Source organism: Hydra vulgaris, chromosome 13 (assembly GCF_038396675.1).
Source record: "Hydra vulgaris chromosome 13, alternate assembly HydraT2T_AEP".
Lineage (NCBI taxonomy): Eukaryota > Metazoa > Cnidaria > Hydrozoa > Anthoathecata > Hydridae > Hydra > Hydra vulgaris.
The window spans coordinates 46,830,123-46,852,583 of NC_088932.1; the positions used below are offsets into that span (position 1 = coordinate 46,830,123).

At 28.0% G+C, this 22,461-nt stretch overlaps 1 protein-coding gene and 1 long non-coding RNA gene across 3 annotated transcripts; one reads left to right on the plus strand and one right to left on the minus strand.

Moving 5' to 3' along the window:
- The first annotated feature begins 546 nt into the window (after window positions 1–546).
- LOC136090167 (uncharacterized) lies at window positions 547–3,779 on the plus strand. Of its 2 annotated transcripts, none has more exons than XR_010643220.1 (4): window positions 547–1,619; window positions 1,822–1,918; window positions 2,114–2,221; window positions 3,588–3,779. It is a non-coding gene; the product is annotated as an uncharacterized LOC136090167 (long non-coding RNA). The 2 variants fall into 2 exon arrangements; XR_010643221.1 differs by lacking the exon at window positions 3,588–3,779 and adding an exon at window positions 2,833–3,580.
- A 5,427-nt stretch (window positions 3,780–9,206) lies between these two features.
- LOC100214732 (uncharacterized) lies at window positions 9,207–16,008 on the minus strand. Its single transcript, XM_065816324.1, has 4 exons — window positions 15,851–16,008; window positions 11,183–11,383; window positions 10,030–10,863; window positions 9,207–9,646 (listed from the first exon to the last, which is right to left on the minus strand). The coding sequence occupies exons 1-4, from the start codon at window positions 15,891–15,893 to the stop codon at window positions 9,336–9,338; spliced, it is 1,389 nt and encodes a 462-aa protein (XP_065672396.1). The 5' UTR covers window positions 15,894–16,008; the 3' UTR covers window positions 9,207–9,335.
- Between the last annotated feature and the right edge of the window lie 6,453 nt (window positions 16,009–22,461).

Consider the following 22,461-nt stretch of genomic DNA (forward strand, 5'->3'; position numbering starts at 1 on the left):
AAAATCTAAATTAAAAAGGTCTCTCTCGAGAAATTTAGTAAATTATCTCTAGTACAGTTACAGTGCTTTATTGCACTAAAAGAGTTACTAAAACTTTATCATAAAAATATTTATTACTACTTTTAAATTTATTAATTTAGTTTAATGAAGTCCTAAATTAATATAGTTCAAATATATTTTAAATCCTATCATTTCATACCTTGCTTATGTTGATTATTATTTTATTGACATTTCTGTTATGCTATTATCTTTTTTTGTTCTGTTTTAGAAAATTTAGAAAAATAAGTTAAAATTTTGAGCCAACACTGACATTTTAATTGTTGCTAAACGTTAAATTTTGTTATTAGGATTGCAGTTCTTTTATCTGTTTTTTTGTTCTTTATTCAATAAGTATTTGACTTAAATTAAATATGATATATTTTATTACGAGATATATGTCTTTATATATAAATTAATATGAATCTTTTTAGATTTTTTAATGTTATTTTTAAATTTTTTGTTCACGCAATTCAATTTATATATGTTTATAGTTGGCATATTTGTTTATATTATGTTCAAAATTAAAACGTTTTTGATAAATATATGTATGTGGTAATATGTGTTATATAATTGTTTTCTAAATGTATTTTTAAAGTAGTATAAAATGTATCTATTGTGTATATAAATATTATAAGAGGTGTTTATATATGTTTCATAAATTTAAATAAATATATTGTGTTTAATAGTTCGTATATATGTTTATATTATGTTGTTTCCATGTTTTCAAAGTTTAAGTAAAGTCTTTGATTAGAAAAGATCACAATTTGTAAGATTCTTTTACATTCATTTATTCAGTTATAGTAATAGTAAGATTACTGGTAATATGTTTAATGGTAATAGTTAAATTGAAATAGATAGTATTAGGCTCAACGAAGTTATTAATGTAAATGCTTTTGCATTTACATTAATAACTTCGTTGAGCCTACTTGCAGGCAACTTGAAAATAGTAGTCAAATGAAAAAAAATAGATCTAGGCAGGATGAAATTAATAATTGTTGAAATGCTAGAAATGTTGCTCGGCTAGCAGAAAACTTGACAGAATTCAGTGTCAAGCAGTGTTAATGTCTGTTAATTTGGTTTTACTTTAGAACAAAGCAAAGTATGAGTTTAACTATTTATAGTATCAATTAACACTTTTAAATTTAAATAATTTTAATTTTTTTATAATTTTTAACATAGTTATGTTCTTTTTTTCATTTTTAGTTTGTCTTCCCTTTGTCGTACGACGATGTACCAACATGAATTGTTTTCTAAAAGCTAACATGAAATAACAATATTTAACAACTACTACTCTCTTATCATGACATCTTATCTCTATCTGATATTTTGATTTGCGATTCATATATGATGTTTTTCTTTATATTTACTTATCCATTACATTTTTTCATTTCAGATTTATCATATGATGGATTTATGCAATATAAAAGAACGAATATATGTAAATCTTTATGAATTTTTTAAAAACATCTTCTAATAATTAGTCCAGTCAACGTTCAAACTTCAATTTTGCATATGTCATCTTTAAGTAGTTTCTAGGCTTTTCTAAATGTGTTTCTTATTCACATGGTTTTGCAAGCAAGGTATGCAAGCAAATTTGAGCTGAAAATTTTTTTTTTTAGCCTTTAAGGAGAATTGGTGTTACACTTTTTTAAATTTAATTTGTTTAAATATAGTAGTTTTTTACAAATAAATGTTTGTTTGTTCTTTGTTTTTTTACTTATTTGTTTTCAGATTCTTAAGAACTTGGCAACTTATCTAAGTAAGTTTTTTTTTTCTTTTTAGTGCAATTGGAAAGAGCTGAAAGTTATTTTTTAGAGCAATTGTAAAGAACTGAAGTGTTTTTTAGTTACTTCACACGGTATAACTGATCCTGATTTGAGTAAGTTTACTATTTTGTTTTATTTTATATTGGATTTATTTGATATTTGATATATGTTATATTTGATATATATTTTATGTATTTAACATGGAAAACTGACTGTAATTTGTTGACACAAAAGTTTATAAACATAAATCTGCCTATATTTCAGTATATTTTATATTTCTCTGTATCTTTATAAATATTCTTTCTTAGAAAAAATAACAGACTGGAAAAAATAAATAAATTCGTTGAAAGTAGTTGAAAAAAATGATGATGTATTTCCATATTTCATTGTGTAAAGTGTAATACCACTTTTTAAAGGTATGTGAATAGATATATATAGGGTTGCCAGATGTCCCGATTTTACGAAGGAGAACTAAGTAAAAAAAATATTTTTACATATTTGGCGCAGAATTCTCCTTCGTAAAATCGGGACATCTGGCAACCCTAGACATATAGGGGAACATGGGGCAAGATGACAACTGTTTCGAAAAACGCCTGTATCTTAGTCTCTCCCAAAAATTAAAACTTACCTTTAGCTGGTGATGTAGCGATGTAATAAATCAAGTCAAACAAGGATAAAAAGTTTTTTTCTCAATGTCGGAAAAACTTTTTTAATACTTAGCTTTCGTCACAAAAATAATATTTAAAAAGAAACCATTGATAAATCTAGTAAAATTAATCTACTTCCCTTTCAGCTAAAGTCAACTGTTATATTTAGTTTTGCTTAAGAGATAACTGTAGGTCGTCATCTTGTTCCATTCGTCATCTTGCCCCATTTGTCATTTTGCCCCATTCGTCATTTTACCCCATGTTTCCCTATATATATATATATATATATATATATATATATATATATATATATATATATATATATATATATATATATATATATATATATATATATATATATATTTAAATAATTAATTTAGAGTAAAATATATTGATTGACATTGCTTCATTTTTTTATACAAGATTGTGCATTTATTATTTTTGTGCATTAAGGTAAAAATAATTTTGTGCATTTTAGTCTAGATTCTTTTTTAATTAAAAATCATTGATGTAAATTAATGTTGTTTAATATTTTTAATAAACGACTAATGTATGTAAACATATAAAAAGATATGGATTTCAATAAATCTTTAGTTTAAATAAAGTCTTTGATTAGAAAAGATCACAATTTGTAAGATTCTTTTACGTTCATTTATTCAGTTGCAGCAATAGTAAGATTACTGGTAATATGTTTAATGATAATAGTTGAATTGAAATAGATAGTATTAGGCTCAACGAAGTTATTAATGTAAATGCTTATAGGCAACTTGAAAATAGTAGTCAAATGAAAAAAATAGATCATTTCTAAGAAATATTTTACGATTTGCTTGCTATTTTATGGTATAATTGTTTAAATTGTTTAACTATAATTGTCCCTCGATTGTTCAAATATTGTAATAAATAAAATCTTTTCAGTCCAAGTATTTAAGTTAATAAAATATTTTATTAAGTTGTGGTATTATTTGCCAGTGTTACTACATTGTATTGTCTAGCCTTTTTATAATCTTTTTTAATTATACTGTAGTTACAGAATATATACTTTCTGTTATTATTATCCTAATTCTACTAACAATAAAATGCAAATAGTACTTTTGTAATTAAAAATTGTAATTTTTTTTTTAATTTCATTTTTTAGGTATTTGCAGGCTTTACTTGATTTTCCGTTTCTGGTACCTGTGTTGTGACAGATTTTAAAAAGAACTCAACTGATGTTAATGCGGTCTTCGTCGTTAACTATAAGCAATGACGTTGCTGATAGGGAGTCAAAGTTAAAATATTTATAGATAAATTTGTATTAAATTTTTTAGATAATATATCAAGTTATTAATGTGTTTTTATTGTTATTAAAGATTTAATAACTCATAACCCGTATTACGGGTTGCTTACTGCTAGTCATTATCATTATGTTATGAATTCATATTAGTTAATAAAATTGTATTGAATATTTTCTGGTTATCGTGTTTTATACGTGTTCAAATGTGAGTTTGATACTCAATAGGCGTCGTATTGTATACCTGTCTTTATACGCATCTGATGTCTATTTTTAATGCGCGTTTGACACGATAAAATGGCTAACAAATATTCGTAAATAATGCGTATTCTGGAAAGTTTTAAATGCGCATGTAATACCAGGGAAATATCGTATTGAATATTCTCTGGTTATCGTGTTTTATACGTGTTTACAAGAGTTTCAAATGCGAGTTTGATACTCAGTAGGCGTCGTATTGTATACCCGTCTTTATACGCATCTAATGCGTATTTCTAATGCGTATTCGACACGATAAAATGGCTAACATACATACCACATCGATACGTATTTAAAAGAGTTTCTAATGCGCATTTATAACTAAATTTGCCGACTGGGTCATAACCCGTATTATGGGTTGCTTACTGCTAGTCATTATCATTATGTTATGAATTCATATTAGTTAACAAAATTGTATTGAATATTCTCTGGTTATCGTGTTTTATACGTGTTTAAATGCGAGTTTGATACTCAGTAGGCGTCGTATTGTATACCTGTCTACGCATCTGATGTCGTATTGTATACTGTCTGTATACGCATCTGATGTCTATTTTTAATGCGCGTTTGACACGATAAAATGGCTAACAAATATTCGTAAATAATGCGTATTCTGGAAAGTTTTAAATGCGCATGTAATACCAGGAAAATATCGTATTGAATATTCTCTGGTTATCGTGTTTTATACGTGTTTACAAGAGTTTCAAATGCGAGTTTGATACTCAGAAGGCGTCGTATTGTATACCTGTCTTTATACGCATCTAATGCGTATTTCTTATGCGTATTCGACACGATAAAATGGCTAACATACATACCACATCGATACGTATTTAAACGAGTTTCTAATGCGCATTTACAACTAAATTTGCCGACTGGGAAGCAAAGATTTTCGTTTTTCCACTTATTTGTTAATATTTGATCAAAATCGGATTCGATATCATATCCGATTTTGATCAAATATTATAAATACGTATTTTTGATACTTAGGCGCAACGTCTAAATATGTCATATCTGCAACACCCAAAAAACCAGTTGACGCTATTTGGGCTATATGGTTTTAAGGGTTAACATTCTTTTGGAATCCCATATATAAAAATATAGATTTTTTAAATCGTAAAATCAAAGAAAAAAAATACAAGTTTTCATACAACTAATGAGTTTAATAATAAACAACTTTTATAAAAGTAGAATAAACTTCTTTAGGAAGAAACAATATCTTGTTGCTTTGCAGCTGATCACTGAATCTGAACTAGACAGAGGTTTTCTCATTAAACCCAGGGTTTTTAATCTAGAAACTTAAAGTGTAAAGAATTCTCTAAAGTTTTTTACATCTTTGTTTCTGCTTTCCATTGCTTCATCAGAAAGTATATTACCCGATAAGTTTTTGGCGTACTACCTAGTGAAAATGTACTAACAATTTCTTTTAAACCCTGGGACATAATATACCAAGGGTATGGATGAAAAAAAATGTGCGCTGTCTTCTTGCAGTAGATCTTTAAAGCCTCAGGGTTTAACATTTCCATACAGCAGGCTGTACATAATATGATGTACAACTGCTTGGTTAGTTTCTCTTCAATATCCAATACTTTCCTATATTTTCTAATACAATCCTAAACATAATTTAATATAAAAATTATAAGGAAAGGTTAATTTAACTCTAAAAAACATACCGTAAAATACTTTTTGCCGTATTACCACCATTTGATGCTCCGCTATATCTAACGTAAACATCCACTACCAATCCAATTGGATTGGTAGTGTATTGAAGGAGAATATTAATATTCTCCTTCAATACTCTCTGTACCAATAATTTAATTTTTTATCTTCAGTTTAGTTTTTTCTCCTTAACTTTTCTATTTCTAACAACCTGTTTTTTATGAGATGTAGAAAAGGCACTCCATAGATCTGTTCCGTCCACGAAAAATTGATTTTCCATAAGAAAAACAAGATTCACTGAGTGCGTCGCTATTCTCATAAACAGCATTTAGTTTATTCAGTTCACCTGAAATTGCTTCATAAAATTATGAAATTGCTTCATAAAGTTATGAAATTGCTTCGTAGAATTATGAAATTGCTTCAATAAATAGAATAACACAGAGTTGAAATAGTTACATCAATAAGAGATGTTGCTACTTTGCTATTCACTATGGGTGGCTCGCAAAGTAGATAAAAAGATGGGTGGATAAAATATTGTTAACTTGAAAGAAATGAAGTTCTTATCTTTTGATGTGATTTAGCTTCTGAACAAGAACTTCTTTATTATTTTTAACATGTTTAAATTGTATAGGTCTCCAGTACGAAGTTGATAAAGGCTTCTTATTAACCATTAGAATCTCAGGTGTAGCTGCTACAGATAGTTAAAGTGGTTCCAAGTATTTCAGAAATAGACTTTCCTCATCAGATACAATATTATTGAAAAGTAAAATCTTCAGTTTTCTGTTTGTAAAGAGATTTTACTGTATTTCTATAAAAAATCAACTTAAATTATTTTTTTGTTGTATGGTTTAATATATCTTTAAGTCCTACATCAGTTGTCTAGTCCTCTACTTGTATTCCAGAGGCAGGAATGCAATACTAATTTGCCTCGCGTACTGAAACATTTTTCAAATTACAAACTGTAAAAAAACTGTGCAATATTCATCTAATTACGTAATACTCTTCGAACAAAACATTTTTTATACGTTCATAAATATCTTTAAGTATAGAATTTTAAAAAGTAATGTTTGCGTTGAATGCATGTCTTCTTGTTAAATAAATTTTTTATTTGTGTTATGAGACACATCGTTAGTTTAAGGCTGCTAAACTTATTTTTGGGCACTACATTAATGTCCAACAATATGGACCTCCGTATCCTTAAAAGCATATAACATTTGTTCAAATAAATAAAATCTAATTCAGTTTTAATATTTATCCAATATTCAATAAAATAAATTTTATTGAATTGATATTAAATCTCAATTTGAATGAAGTTTTAAAAGTTTACTATGGTCTGCACTATTTTTTAATTGTACCCAAATGAATCTTTTTTACTTTTTGAATATAAATATGTAACATTCTGATTTATTCGAAAGTATTAGAAAAAACCACTCAACATAATTTTTTTAAATCAAAGAAAGATAAAAATTAAAAATTAGTCTGAACACAATGTACTAATAGACTATATTAAAATCTTTTAAGGAAAATGCAAAATCGTCTCTTATGAATTTTCCTTTATGTGATTATTATCATAATTCGAACAAAATATTCGACTCAAAAGAAGTAAAGTACGTAAAGTTAGACAATATAAAAATGTTGAACTCAGGCCTTTCCTAGGAGGACGTTGGGGGTTATATTTGTACAACGTTCACGGGTTTTAGCCACAAACTCCTCCATGAGTGCTGTAATGTCAACCTTGTCTAGGTAATCTTTGTTAATGTGCATTAAAGCGAGGAAAGTAAGGCGACTCTGTGACATTGTTGACCGCAGCCAAGTATTAGGCCGTCTTAATGCACTGAAGGACCTTTCAGAACCAGCTATGGATATTGGAACAGATAAACACAACACAACTACCTGTTCCACCATGTCAAATAACCTGCGGGTACTTGGTTCAAGGTCTTTTAAAGCTGCTGCTAGCTGGTGTAAATCTTTAGGCAGTGACATGTCCTTAAACAACTGTGGAAGCAGTTGCAGCTGTAACTGCAACATAAGAACATCGACATTATTTTGCAAACTTTGCAGTGGCTTGCTGGCTAGTGTGGCTGCATTACTTGTGGATGTGCATGAGCCTATCAAAATAGCTTCTGTACTTGCAATTTTATGCAATCCTTCTTGGTTAAAACGGCGCTGCAGTTCTGCAACTGAGTGGTCAATGACTTCGAAGAGACTTTTCTTCCAGATAACATCTGTAGTTAATTGTTCTACATTACGGCTTTGAGCTCCATGCGAGAAACGAGCAGGAGCATTAACTGAGGAACTACGCTGTGCCTTAGGTAGCTCGAGATTCAGTGTGGTAGCTTTCTCGATGACCTTTCTGTGTAATTCTGAAGTAAATTCATCACTACTCAAGATTAAACATGAAAACAAATTTTCCTTTTTTAAAGTTTATTTCATTTTCATGGAGTCTGTACTCTATACTCTGTACAATGAAATTTCTTTACTAATCGAATTCTATTAAAAAATTCTTAATTTAGTTCTCTTTTTTGTCACGGATAATGACTTTGAAACAATAGACTTTTAAAAGTTACGTTTTGACGTTTTCAAAACTGAAAATATTTTTTTTGCGACTGATTTATATGAGGGCGATATTTTCTTTTATAACAGAAAACTATTTGACTCTACATATTTTGTTATTAAAACTTTTAAAACTGAACTCCAAACTAACATAGGGAAGTTCACGGTAATACACATCAACATCAGGAACTTAAATACAAATATCGATAAGCTAAAATACTTTCTTATCGAATGCAAAGGTTCTTTCAAAAAAAAAGAACTTTTGCTTTCTTTTGAATGCAAAAGTTTTTTTCATCGGAGTGCATAAAATTATCACTGTTTTGAATCGTGGATGGTGACATTTTGGAGAGGGGGGGGGGGGGGAGAAGATATTCTCTGCCCCCGGTGCAGAAATGTTGGGTGGGTGGTTGCCTTCCTGCACCCTATTTTCCAGCGTCTATGCATGTATATTAATATTCCTGTATATAAAAAAATTTCTTGTTTTCTTCCTAACAATAATCCTAAGCCGAAACCGAAACCGACATTTCGGCAAATATTTTACCGAAACCGATACCGACATTTCGGCCAGTCAAGATTAATTTCATTAGAAAATTTTATTTAAAAATGCAATTTTACATTTTTTTTTTTTAATACAAGTATTACGTTAGAATTGATTACACGTGTTTCAGAAACTAAGATTTAATACTTAAGTTAGCAATATAAGTTAATAGCAAAAGTTAACAACTGTAAGAATTTCTCTGCAAAACAAGATTTTTTCGAGGTATTTTGTGAATATTCGCAAAATATTTAGTGAAAACTCTTATATTATACAACATTGTGATGAGTAAGGGGAAGGAGTTTAAAAACGGGCAAAAAATTGCCCGTTAAGAAATTTGTGGACGAATCGGTGGTGAAAAATTGTGGACGAAATAAGGTTAAGAAAATTGTGGACGCTCTCTTTATTAACTGATCAATTTAAGTTTCACTGATGTATACTATTTAATATATTTTATATATTAAAAGCTAATATATAAATAACTCAAATTTTTCATTTTTTATTTTATTCGTTTAAACTCAAAAAAAATTTAAAACTGTTAACTAAAATTATTTCTCAACAATGCAATTATTGAGATAAAAGGTATGTGTTGAAAAGTAACCATTGGTGACCGTTTACTATTGGTGACCACCATGTTTAAAGTATAGTTCATTGATAGACGCTTTAATATTTAGTATATTAAAAGTTGTAGCAAGAACTCCTCCAATCAAAGCGATGAAACATATAAGTCCCATTATCAACTTTGGGCCTAATGCTGTTTCCGGATATAATTTCAAATAAAATGAAATAGGGAAAAAAAAACACAAAAACACATTTAATGATCCACCAATCAAATCAACAATTGGACCAAATTGTGGAAAGACCTCACACGTAGCGCATACTAATAGCACAGCTAAGGTTCGGAAATATATTCTTTGTCTTGAAAACTCTAAAATGCAAAAATAGTTTAAAAAAAATTTTATTTAGAAGTTCACTGATTTGACATGAACAATATTTCTTGTAAGAATAAATTAAATTGTTATTAAACATACTCATTCGTTAAATCAGTGCCGTGGCTAGAGGGTCTGAACCTCCCCCCCCCCCCCCAAAAAAAAAAAAAAATCTTTCAAAAGGGTCTTAATTTCTTTAAAAACTCTCCACTAAATATGACTAAAAAAATAAATAAAGCTTCTTAAATTTCCAAAGAGTCCCCCCAAATTTGCAAATGGTCACCTAAATTTGCTCCCCCCCCCGCCCCTCAATAAAGGTGTGTTGGATAGCCTAGCCACGGCTCTGCTTTAAATTAAACACAATAAGTAAAAATATACTCACCATAGGGTACATTGAAAAAACGTTCCATTTGTTGAACTAATGGATTTATAGTTAACACAAATGCACACAAAAAATGTGATGCAAATAATAGTTCTGCTGCTGCAACTATGCCATGATTTAAATTATGTGTATGATCATAATGAGTAAGTGTTTCTAGAATACTATCATTGAGATCTTTGCCAATAGTAAGAAATCCTCCAACAGCAGTAGGAATGTAAAGTAATCCTATTCCAGCATAACCAATTGATGCAGCTTGAACAAACCTAGTTGGATTTTTCATATCTGACTGTATAGTAGGAAACAAACCTGCGCCAGTATACCCAAATACAATTGTTCCAAATGCAGATGAAAAAGAACGAATAGTTACTGGAGCTTTTTCAACTGAATTTATTTCATTTGGTCGAATTAAGATGTATTTTGTTATAATGAGTATAACAGCTAAAGTAGTTGAAAAAGCAGCTCCAACACCAACAAACCAAAAATCTTTTGGAGTACCCAACCAAGTAAATGGAATAATAACAATTGATATTATCAACAGCCAAATACGAAGACTTGAAATCCCAGGAGTAAGGCCAATATGGAATGAATAGATGCTTTGCAAAATTTCTGCACACAGTATTAAATAAATAACGCAACCAAAAAAAAGAACAGTATTCAAACAAACTGTAACTGCATTACGACCTTTTTTTCCAAATGCAATTTCACCAATGAAAGGATAAGGATCCCTGATAGGTTCAGTCTCTAAACGCTGGTGTTTGGCGCGTTTCCATGCATATCCAAGCAAAATACCACAGTAAGTGCATACGAATAATAAAGCTAACATTAATGGTAAGCCTGTAAAAATTTAAATTTAATATTTGTTAAAATTGCATCAAAAATTTAAATAGAAATGTAATAAAAAAAAAGGTAAATTCAAAACACGGACAAAACTGAAATTCTTACAATTCTTTTTAAAACGGTTAATTAAACTATTTGAAAATGTCTTGTTAAATTCAACAAATACTATTTATATAGAAAATGTCGAAAACTTTAAATGCCAACTAATCATTTCGAAATGCACGTGAGGTCAAATTTTTTTTTTGTTTTTTTTTGTTAAAAATATTTTTAATAGCATTTAGCCTGTAATTTTTACTATTTTTAAATAAAACTTCACCTAGCCATCCTGTTTTAGACATTGCTTGAGGAAAAGTGACAACACCAGCACCACAAACCTCACCAACAATAAATATTCCAGCAGTAAGCACACCGATTCCATGAGCACTTATTTTATTATCTTTGCTCGGCTCTTCATTTTCATAACCATCTGGTATCTTATTACAAACACCTGTTTCATTTGTGTCATTTTTTGAATAATCTAAAAATAAATTTTTTAACTATAACTGATTTTTCATTTGCTTCATTTAAATCGAATTTCATCTTTTCGTTAAAATGTGTAGAAAAAGTTAAATTTTTTACTTGTTTTTATAACCTGCTAGAAATAATTCTAAAAAAAAAAGAAAAAGCTATGCAACATCTAACCTGAGATTACTGATACTAAACTAAATCGATAATAAAATTCGTAAATTTCTTGAAAAATTTCATAGCTTTATAGATTTGCTTTAAAATTATTTCTATGGGTTATCTTAACAGCCTCCGAAATCTATGAAATATGAAATATGTAAAAATACAGTTAGTTATACTCTAGAAAAACTGCAAATTCACTTTAAACAGGTCTAACGTCTATTGTCCTATTATAACAAAAAATAATCTAAAAGCTCTGAAAAACTTTGAGTTTTTGAAACATTAAATAGTGAATATATAAAAAAGCACAAAAATAGTTCAAACTATCGAATTTGGATTACAAAATTAGGTTAATTTAAAACTTTCTTGTGAAAAGCAAAGATCTATGAAAATTACTTGTCATCGTGACAGGTAAGTTTTGTAGATTGTCAGAACAAATTTTAATGTTGGAAACCATCTGTTGATATTCATTTGTTGGTAGTAACTGTTAGCTGAGAGGCTATTCAACATTGTCTTCCAGTCGTATGCTATGTGGTTTGATAATGCATTGAAGTTAGCTCGGTTACAAATAAAACGGGTATGATGAGTAGGCACGTAAGTATTGTTATTACTTGCATCAGCTAAAGAGCCAGTGATGAGACAATGTGTTTGATCCATCGGTATGTCTCCGAAAGGTTCGACTTTTTTTAATTGTATAACTTGATCTGAATCATTAATATTGATCAAATCTAATATGTTTTTGGAGAATCATTCCGCGAAGAGCGGTATGTAGGGAAGGTCACCATCTGCGTGAAATGATAATCTTCTAGACATAACTGGAAATTGATGTTGCTCGGATGCTTGATTGTTGTATGACCCACAGTATACATTTTAGAAAAAAAGAACGTATGAAAATGAATTAAAGTATATTTAAAAAAGCAACCTTTTATTAAATCATTTATAAAACGTTTAAGGAAGACACACTATTCATATAACCACAAAACGTTAACAAAATGATACCTGATATTTTCGTAGTTACATTTTAAATAATGTCATCAAAAATGATGATTACAAACTATTTATTCAACAAAAAAGATGAATCACTTTCTGCAATCGTATTACGAATGTGTGCCTTAGATAATATGCCATTCAAAGTTTTCTGTATGTCTATCGATTTGAGAAACTTGTTTTTGGCTAGAGACGCTCGAGATTATGTATTACCAAAATCACCTAACTCGATTCGCAAAATGATTTTAGAATACGCACAAAAAATGCGGGCTAAAATGATGCAAGATTTTATAAATTTTGCTTAACTCTAGATGAATGGATATCTTCAAGAAACCGATTTTATTTAAATGTGAATGTCCATGGCAAGAAATAGTTTTGGAATTTAGGTTTAGTACCTGTTGAGGAACGTTTCTCTGCAGAAAAATGCATTATGGCTCTGAAAACCACATTGCAAGACAACAATCTAAATATCGATAAAAATATTACGTCTATAACAACTGTGGGGCAGCTGTGATGCAAAAAATTGAACGGCTCTTACCATGTAATCAGCAGTTGCGCTTCGCACATGCAATACATTTAGCTGTAATTGATATTCTGTATAACAATTCGAATACAACTGAATAGGTGGCTCAAACATATACAGAAATGTTACTGTAGAAGATCAAGTAAGTGACTTCGATGAATCGGATGAGGAATACATTGAAGATGAAAATGTTGGCTTGATTGAACAGTTGAAATGTTGGCTTGATTGAACAAACTTATAATGAGGCTGAGCTTGTTTAGACTATAGAATTTGGATTTAGTTTTCTCATCAAAAAAGTTTGTTCGATTGTAAAGAAATTTCGTTTTTCGAGAACATCAAATGATATTCTTCAAGTATACGGGAAACAAGAATTTAGAAAACAATTGAAACTTATTATGGACACTAGAACTAGATGGAATAGCTTAGTCAAAATGCTGGAAAGGTTTAACAAGCTAAAAAGCTGTGTTAGAAAAGCATTGATTGACATTGCATCTGATATCTTATTCAAGATGGTGAAATTTTGTCGGTTAAAAACATTATCTCTGCACTTCTCCCAGTGAAGCTTACTGTTGAAGCCCTTTGTCGAGAAGATGCAAATCTGCTTTCTGCTGATGCGGTATTTTCTTTTATGCTTGAGAATTTCGGATCTGACGTTCTTTCATTAAAATTAAAGAAGAAATTAGAAGACCAAATAAGTCAAAGACGAACTAATGTGTTTGGAACTCTTCAGTATTTACACAATGGCGGAAAAAGTGAGATTCACACATCTTTCACTAGGCCATTGAAAAAAACAATAGCTAAAGTTATTAAAAACTTTGCACAAAGATTGATATTTAACACTAACACGGAAACTTCCTCTGGCGAGCAGTCAGAAACTGACGATGTGATAGTAGTGATGTTGGAAGAACAAACTAAGTCCTTAACATTAATCCAAAAGTTGGAGAACAAAATTCAACTCAACAACTGAACAAATAAGAAATAGGAGCTTAATTTCAAAAATTAAATCTGAAATGAAATTCTTTGAAGAGAACGGCGTTCGTGGCAAAATATTTGAGTCCGTCTACTCATATTTTGATTCCGCCATCGAGCATGGAGTCTGAGCGATCCTTCATAATTGCTAGTAATTTTTGTATAAAAGTTCGAACGAGTCTCGGAGACGCAGTTTTAAGTGATCTCTGCTTTCTTAAGGCATAATTTTAGGCAAATAGAACAATAATGATATACCATATTAGAATGTTTCTGTACTAACTGAATTTGGTATAATTTTATGTTCGATTTTAATTTTTAAAGAAAGTATTTTTTTAAGCAATAAATAACGATGAATTATCTTAAATAAGTTATTTTTTATTATTTTTATAGACATCAAAAGATTTAATTTCGAATTCCGAATTCAGATTTTCTTATTTTCGTCAAAAATTGCTTTTCCTATAAGTAATGTTATAATTTAATGTGTATTCTATATAAAAAAAAAAAAACTTTTTTTTTAAGGTTATATGCTTTTGAAATTGAGTTTTTAGATTTTTCTTAGCTACCCACATACTTTTTGTTTTTTACCCACATACTTTCTGTTTTTTTTTATGAAGAGATGAAAACTGCAATGCAATTTGCAAACTTAAAAATACATGCAAAAACATTTTTTTTAAAGTCAAAACACAATGGTTAAAAGCGAATTTTAAAACTCTCATTGTGACGGACTAGTCAGTTTAAACAAAATAATAATAGAAATAACAAACGACAAAAAAAAACTTTATTACTCTAGCAAAGCACATAACAGAATATGTATATATATATATATATATATATATATATATATATATATATATATATATATATATATATATATATATATATATATATATATATATATATATATATATATATATATATATATATATATATATAAGGTAAGTATGGGTATTAAGGCCCACCTAAAAAAATGAAAATGTAAAGAAACGCTGATTTGTTTTTGCTGCCAGTGATAAAACCAGATAACTCTAATATTTTAATGTCGAAAAAAAGTTTCACAATTTATTTTTTCCCAAAGTTTGGATTAGTGGGCCCATTACCCGCCGGGCCTTAATACCCACACTTACCTTATAGAGATAGATAGATAGGTAGATAATATTTGTATATATATAATATTTATAATAAAATAATATTTATTTTGACTGCATGTCTTATTGATGTTTTATGCGAGGCTAAGTATGCAAAGAACTATAAGCATATATATATATATATATATATATATATATATATATATATATATATATATATATATATATATATATATATATATATATATATATATATGCTTATAGTTCTTTGCGTACTTAGCCTCCCATAAAATATCAATAAGACATGCATATATATATATATATAAATGTATATATATATATATATATATATATATATATATATATATATATATATATATATATATATATATATAATTATCGCCTAGATTGTCATTTTAGCTAAAATTCCTTATAATTTTTTATTTTACAATTTTCAAACACAGAACTGTACAATGTCTTGTAAATTCTCAGAAATGTTTTTTTTTTTTGCTATATTTTGCTGCAAAATATTTCATAACAATAATATATGATAAAAATATATATATATATATATATATATATATATATATATATATATATATATATATATATATATATATATATATATATATGCTTATAGTTCTTTGCGTACTTAGCCTCGCATAAAACATCAATAAGACATGCAGCAAAAGCAAATATTATTTTTCAAACATAGAGTTCATATTCAAAAAAATTAAAGATTATAATAAAAATATACCATATAATGATGGATAGCCGTATGTATATTCCTTTTCTTCCATGACCAATAACTATTATTTAAAACTGTTCATACACAATATACAAATGCAATTTATAACTATTTCGTTCCGAATTCAAAAGTTGGAAAACGCTATCTATCTATCTATCTATCTATCTATCTATCTATCTATCTATCTATCTATCTATATATATATATATATATATATATATATATATATATATATATATATATATATATATATATATATATATATATATATATATATATATATATATATATATATATATATATATATATATATATATATATATATATATATATATATATATATATATATAATATATATATATATATATATATATATATAAATATATATATATATATATATATATATATATATATATATATATATATATATATATATATATATGTATATATATATATATATAAAGTGAGAGAGTTTTATTATAAAAAACGTTTGTATTTATATTTATTATAACTTAATTGAAACATAATGTAAAAATTAGATTTGAAGTAATTTGAAACACAACATATTTAATTTATTTATATTTTTTTTCATGATTGTTTAAATGATCATTATAAATAATTTACTGCACATTGAGGACTAATTAATTTATTCAATGTTTTATAATATTGATTTTGTAACAAATAAGGCAATAACCATTTATTTTAAAAACTTTATCTAGCTAATAAGTTCAGCTTAAGCTGAACTTAATTAACTTATTTAACTAAATTAACTTAATTAACTAAATATAATTAACTTAATTAACTAAAACATTTTAACTTAATTAAAATATTAAAAATTGACAACTGAACATTTAATCAAATGCTGAAAAATAACATTAATGGACATATATCCATCCATTAATGTTATTTTTCATCATTTGATTAAACGTTCAGTTGTCAATTTTCTAACCATTAAAATATTGACATTTGTATTTATTGTGCAACCATATGTAGTTATTGTGCAACCATCTTAATAACTCATCATAACAGGTAAAGTTTTTCTTGATTTTTTTAGAACAAATGATGAAAAACATAATGATGAAAAACATTATGTTTGATATGTTCTGAAAAAAATCACGTTTTTCATGACGAAAAAATGTGATTTTTTTAAGTCATCAAATAAACACGTGACACGTGATATTTTTTATCAATCATCAAATAAAGTGAAGAAAGTTACAAATAATAATAAGTTATAAATAGTTTATCGCTAGTAGAGATGTTTATCGTCAGTTTTTATTAAAAATTTTATGTAATTAATTATCTAAATATTTACCGAAAATTCAGCGTTCAAGCATATTTTTATGGAGAAGATAAGTAAAAACAATCCATAACTTGATTAGAAAATAACTACATTAAAACATGTGTCATATTACAGTTCATTTACATCTTGATATAGTCGCTTACTTATGACCAATAACAAATCAAAAACAAACAAAAAACATATTATGTAACCGTTTTTGATTTAGGTTTGACTAGTTTATAAGTCTGTGCAATGATTATGTCATTTATTTAAGAGAAACAGCTGCAGTACTTAACGTATAGTTTAAAGTTTTTCTTATTTATATCTCAAACATTTTTTTATCAGGATTTTATTATGCCTTATTTTATTTTAATTTTATTTTTTTATTATGTGCCTTGATTATTTAATTTTATAATTTTAAAGTTTATTATATATTTAATTACAGATTTATTATACATTTAACAAAATATTATTGAAAATTTTTTTAAATATTTTTTTAAGTTCAAAGAAAATGCATAAATAGTTTGTTAAAGGTCTTCCCAATACGCTTTATGGAATATTAAGAGACTACAGATTGCGCGCAAACAGTTTTTTACAGGACCTGTAAAAAACAGATTTCGCGCAAGTCGCATTGACACGAGAGTAAGTTAACCTGAGCTCTGTTTTTTACATAGATTGTCGCTGTGCAAAATGTTTCCCCCTTTCATTGCTTCATAAAAGTTAGACAATGGTCAACATTCACTTCACCAAGTGAAAGTTTTATTTAGTAAAGCCCATGGACCTTATTTTGTAAAACTTTTAAAATAGTGAATTTTTACAATCTAACAGCTCTGAAACGCTTGTAACTGCATAAAAAAACAAAATATCAATTTAACTCGTCTTGTAAACGATGAAATGTTTCATATAACTGGCGTTTTCATGTAAAACAAAGAATAAATATTTGTAAAAAGCCTTTTGTTTTGCACACTTTTTTTGAAACCTAATTTAATGTTGACCAGTGGAAATAATGTTAACCATTGGAATTAATGTTGACCATTGGAATTAAAAGTTGACCAGTGGAAGAAATGTTGACTGGTGGAACTTAATGTTGACCAGTGGAATTTAATGTTGACCAGTGGAATTAATGTTGAACAGTTTAAAAAAGTCTGGGTTGGAATTATGTTGGAACTAAAAAAGTTCGAAAAATGTTGGAATTAAAAAAAGATATTGCTTTGCTTTGAATAACATCTTTATAAACGAACTTTTATACAAAGTTAGTGATCTTTTGAATTTTACAAAATTTATTGGAATTTAAAGTTTATAAAATTCATTTTATAAATAAATTTTGAAATATTTGCAATAAAAAGTAATTTAAAAGGCATTTTTAATTTTTTTAAAGTCCATATTTGGGCAAACAAATGAAACTCAAATAACTTACAAAAATTAGACAACATTAGCATATAGCACAGTATTTTGTGTTGAGATACCAGTTAAGAAGTTAGATAAGCTGACGTTCCGATTTTGAGACGTTACGTACGATTTTGAGACGTATAGTTGCAATATTAAGTAAACATTAACACACATGATATGTTCAGCATTAACAAACTCTTGTGGTAGCTCTCAAAGAGACAGATTCAAATAAATAATTAAAGTTTTTACAGCGCCATGTTGTACATACATGGTGTCTCTGTTTGTGTCTTTGATGTGCATTATCGAGAAACACCATAACCTTTTGTGTACTAAGTGCCATGTATATTTGAGTCAGACTTTCTTTAGCAATTTAAATCATGGCTCTAGTGTCAAAAATATTAAACATAAAAAACCATACCACCAAATTGTTTCAATCTATTTTTACAAGTATTAGTGGCCTTCAAAACAGCTTTTCATCCGTAAAATCTTACACCTTGCAAAGCCCACCAGTCCTACTTACTGTTTGTAAAACTAGATTAAGTTTTATCTTTAGATCTTAGTGATAATGGGTGTTACCTTCTAATTTAAAAGACTCCAACAGCCCCACGTGACTAAGAGTCCAACAGCCCACGTAGCATATACTTGCGATTCAATTTATGAGTTAAACAACTAATAAATTGATACGCAACATATCTTGTGCAAGGCATCATCATAGGACCTGAAATTTTGTCCACTTACACTACAAACTATTTTAATCCATTTAACTGATAGATTTTTTAAATATCAAACTAAATGATAAGTTTTCTTTTAACAGAACAACTTGCTGAGAACAGCTGTCTTTCTATAAATGAAAAAAATTGGTGTGAAAATGTATTACTATAAAGGTTCATTATTTTAAAGTTACTAAATCTTTTTTTTGTTTATCTTTGATGTTATGTTTAAGAGGCTAATATTAGAAAATCTTCATTGTGTCATGAATGAAGACAAGTCTAATATTAATTCTTTATACATGGATTTGATGCCATTACCTCTATATTCATCTCTTAAATCTAATTAAAATGCTCTTCTTGGCATCTCAGACACAAAGGGAAATCGTTGTTAGACATTATAATAACCACTGCGTTCATTGCTTAAGCTTACCGTCCATTGCTTGTGGTCAGGACAATACTTTTATCATATTCTTTTAAAAATGTTAATTATTTTTTTCATGTCTGTTAAAAATTTCTGACTCTTTCAAAGATGGGAGGGTAATCTGGGCTACAGCCCCGGGGCTTCCATAAAAGAAAAGCCTCCACAATAGAGAGTTTTCGTTTGAAATTTTTTTTTCGCATTTTACCTACAGTACTTGTACAAACACGATTATATTAAATGTTAACTGAAAACATTTATCTATTTGTTCGCTCCAATCAAATAATAAAATATCAAAATCACAAATGGCCTTAATAAACACGTGCCATGTAAGCGCTCAGGCAGGCGTGTAATCTTCTTCTATCTACAGTACCTTGAATTGGACGGTAAGCAAACCGGTAGGCATATAACGCGTATCGTTAAGAGACTAACGGACGTCTGTCTGGGTGGCGTGCAATAATAAAATGATAAAATCTTTTTCCAACATCATTCATGGCTTTTTCTCAAACGCAAATGTAATACGTTATTATATTACCCAATATAACACATTTTCTTACTCCTGATACAACATTTTCTATTTTCTCACTCCTGATCTACTTCTTTACCGCTATAAACATCTTATCTGTCCTTGTAACGAATACTGTGGTCATATTTGGGTTGCTTTTTTTAATGAGGGGCTTTATTTTTACACGAAATTCAAAAACTCATTGTAAATGTATTTGTATCTGCTTAAACTTATTTTGCTGCTATGCATGAGCCTCCATCCTTGAGGTTGCATCACTTTCTCATTTTTATAAATACCATCATGGTCGCAGTGATCGTGATGGTATTTTTAGAAATGAGAATACTTATATATACAAATATATATATACACACACACACACACACACACACACACACACACACACACACACACACACACACACACACATATATATATATACTTTCTCATTTCTAAAAATACCATCACGATCACTGCGACCATGATGGTATTTGTTATAAAAACCTATTAATATATATAACTAATAAACTACTAATGTAACATATAGATACTATATAATAATTTATACTAATAAGAAACAACAACAAAAAAAATCTTTTGTAAGGACTCTTTTCTAATCTTATTTTCAAAGATTTAAAAATTTGCGCAAATATACACAGAGATTTAATAATAAGTAAAATCTATTTGAATAAATTTACAAAATTTACAAAACCATTTTTTTTGCTTGAAACTTAAATGCAATGCTTTGCATTGTCTTTTTGAAAAGAATTCCATAACTTAAGGAATGTTCTAAAGAAACAATTTTCATTAAAATTTTCGTCAAACCTACAAATAAAATTAGCTGGAGTTAGATTATTAATTCATTTATAGATGAAAACTTGGTAAATGTTCTAAAAGTTTTATAGAACCTTTTTTTATATGTTTATTATTCGAAAATTGATCTGCTAATTTAAGGGAAGATTTTTTCAGTGCTTTTTTTTAAATAAGTTTTTTTTTTTCGACGTTTAATGAGAGTTTATTTGCTATAAATCAATCATTTATCATATTCAATTCAAAATTCATGTAAGTATAAAGTTGTTTAACACAATTGTTGAAAAAGAAAAGATTTATACTATCTGCAAATATAATTGAGTTTAACTTTACTGATACATTATTGAAGTCATTTAAACCATGTTTCATAAGGACCAAGTATCGATCCTTATGGTAATTTACACAAGATTTTAAGTATTTCGTATTCCTTATTTAGAACATATTGTTTTCTATCAGTGAGATCCTAGCTAGCACACATACGTTGACAAAACGTTAGAGCAATGTTGCACTTTGCGTTGGCCACAACATCGACCGCTAACGTTTTTTTTTATATCATTTTGGTTACAAATGCGATGTGGTCAACAACCAAAAAACAACGTTTACCCAATGTTATATTCAGCATTATATTTTACGTTTGCAAAACGTTATATTTAACTTTTATCGGAGTTAAATTTATTTGTTTTATATTTTAGTATATGTATATACACTTTACATGTTAAATATTTATATGCATTTATAATTGTAAATTATATATACTTATACATAAATATCTCAAATTATATATACTTATACATAAATATTTCATCCATTTTGAGGAATCAACTGATAACTTTTGTTTGTACTTATTATGACTAATGACACTGCGTCTGATTAAAAAGGCATTATTCATGTTAGCTTTTCTCGATGTAAAAACAACGTTGATCCACCCATATAATCCAAAGTTATTCCAATATATATGGAGCGACATTGATCCAATATATATAATCCATACACATTGGGTTAACGTTAGGCTATAAACATTGGATCAACGTTCATATACAAGCCCCACATTAATCCATATTCATTGGATTAATGTGGGGCTATACACATTTGGTCAACGTTGATCCGTATACATTGGATCAACGTTGATCCTTATACATTGGATTCAACGTTGGGTTTAGATCTAAAAAAACCAGTTTTTGCATGTTTTTACATGCGTTGAACCAATGCAATTTTCCTATCTTTAATCACGTCGTTATTAAGATTTTCATTAATATAAGTAGGATAAAACTAAAATTGGATCAAAAAGATATTTATATCGGAAAAAGCAGCTGACGTTCTCGATGTATTTACAACATTATCAGCAGTTGGCCCAACGTAAGTGTGCTAGCTGGAGTAACTTTGAATCCAATAGTAGACCATTTTAACTATCCCATAATACTTTTAACTATCCCATAATACTTTAACTTTTTAACAAAATACACTTATTAACTAAATAAATTTGTTTTTGTTAAATTCATTATTAATTTGGTT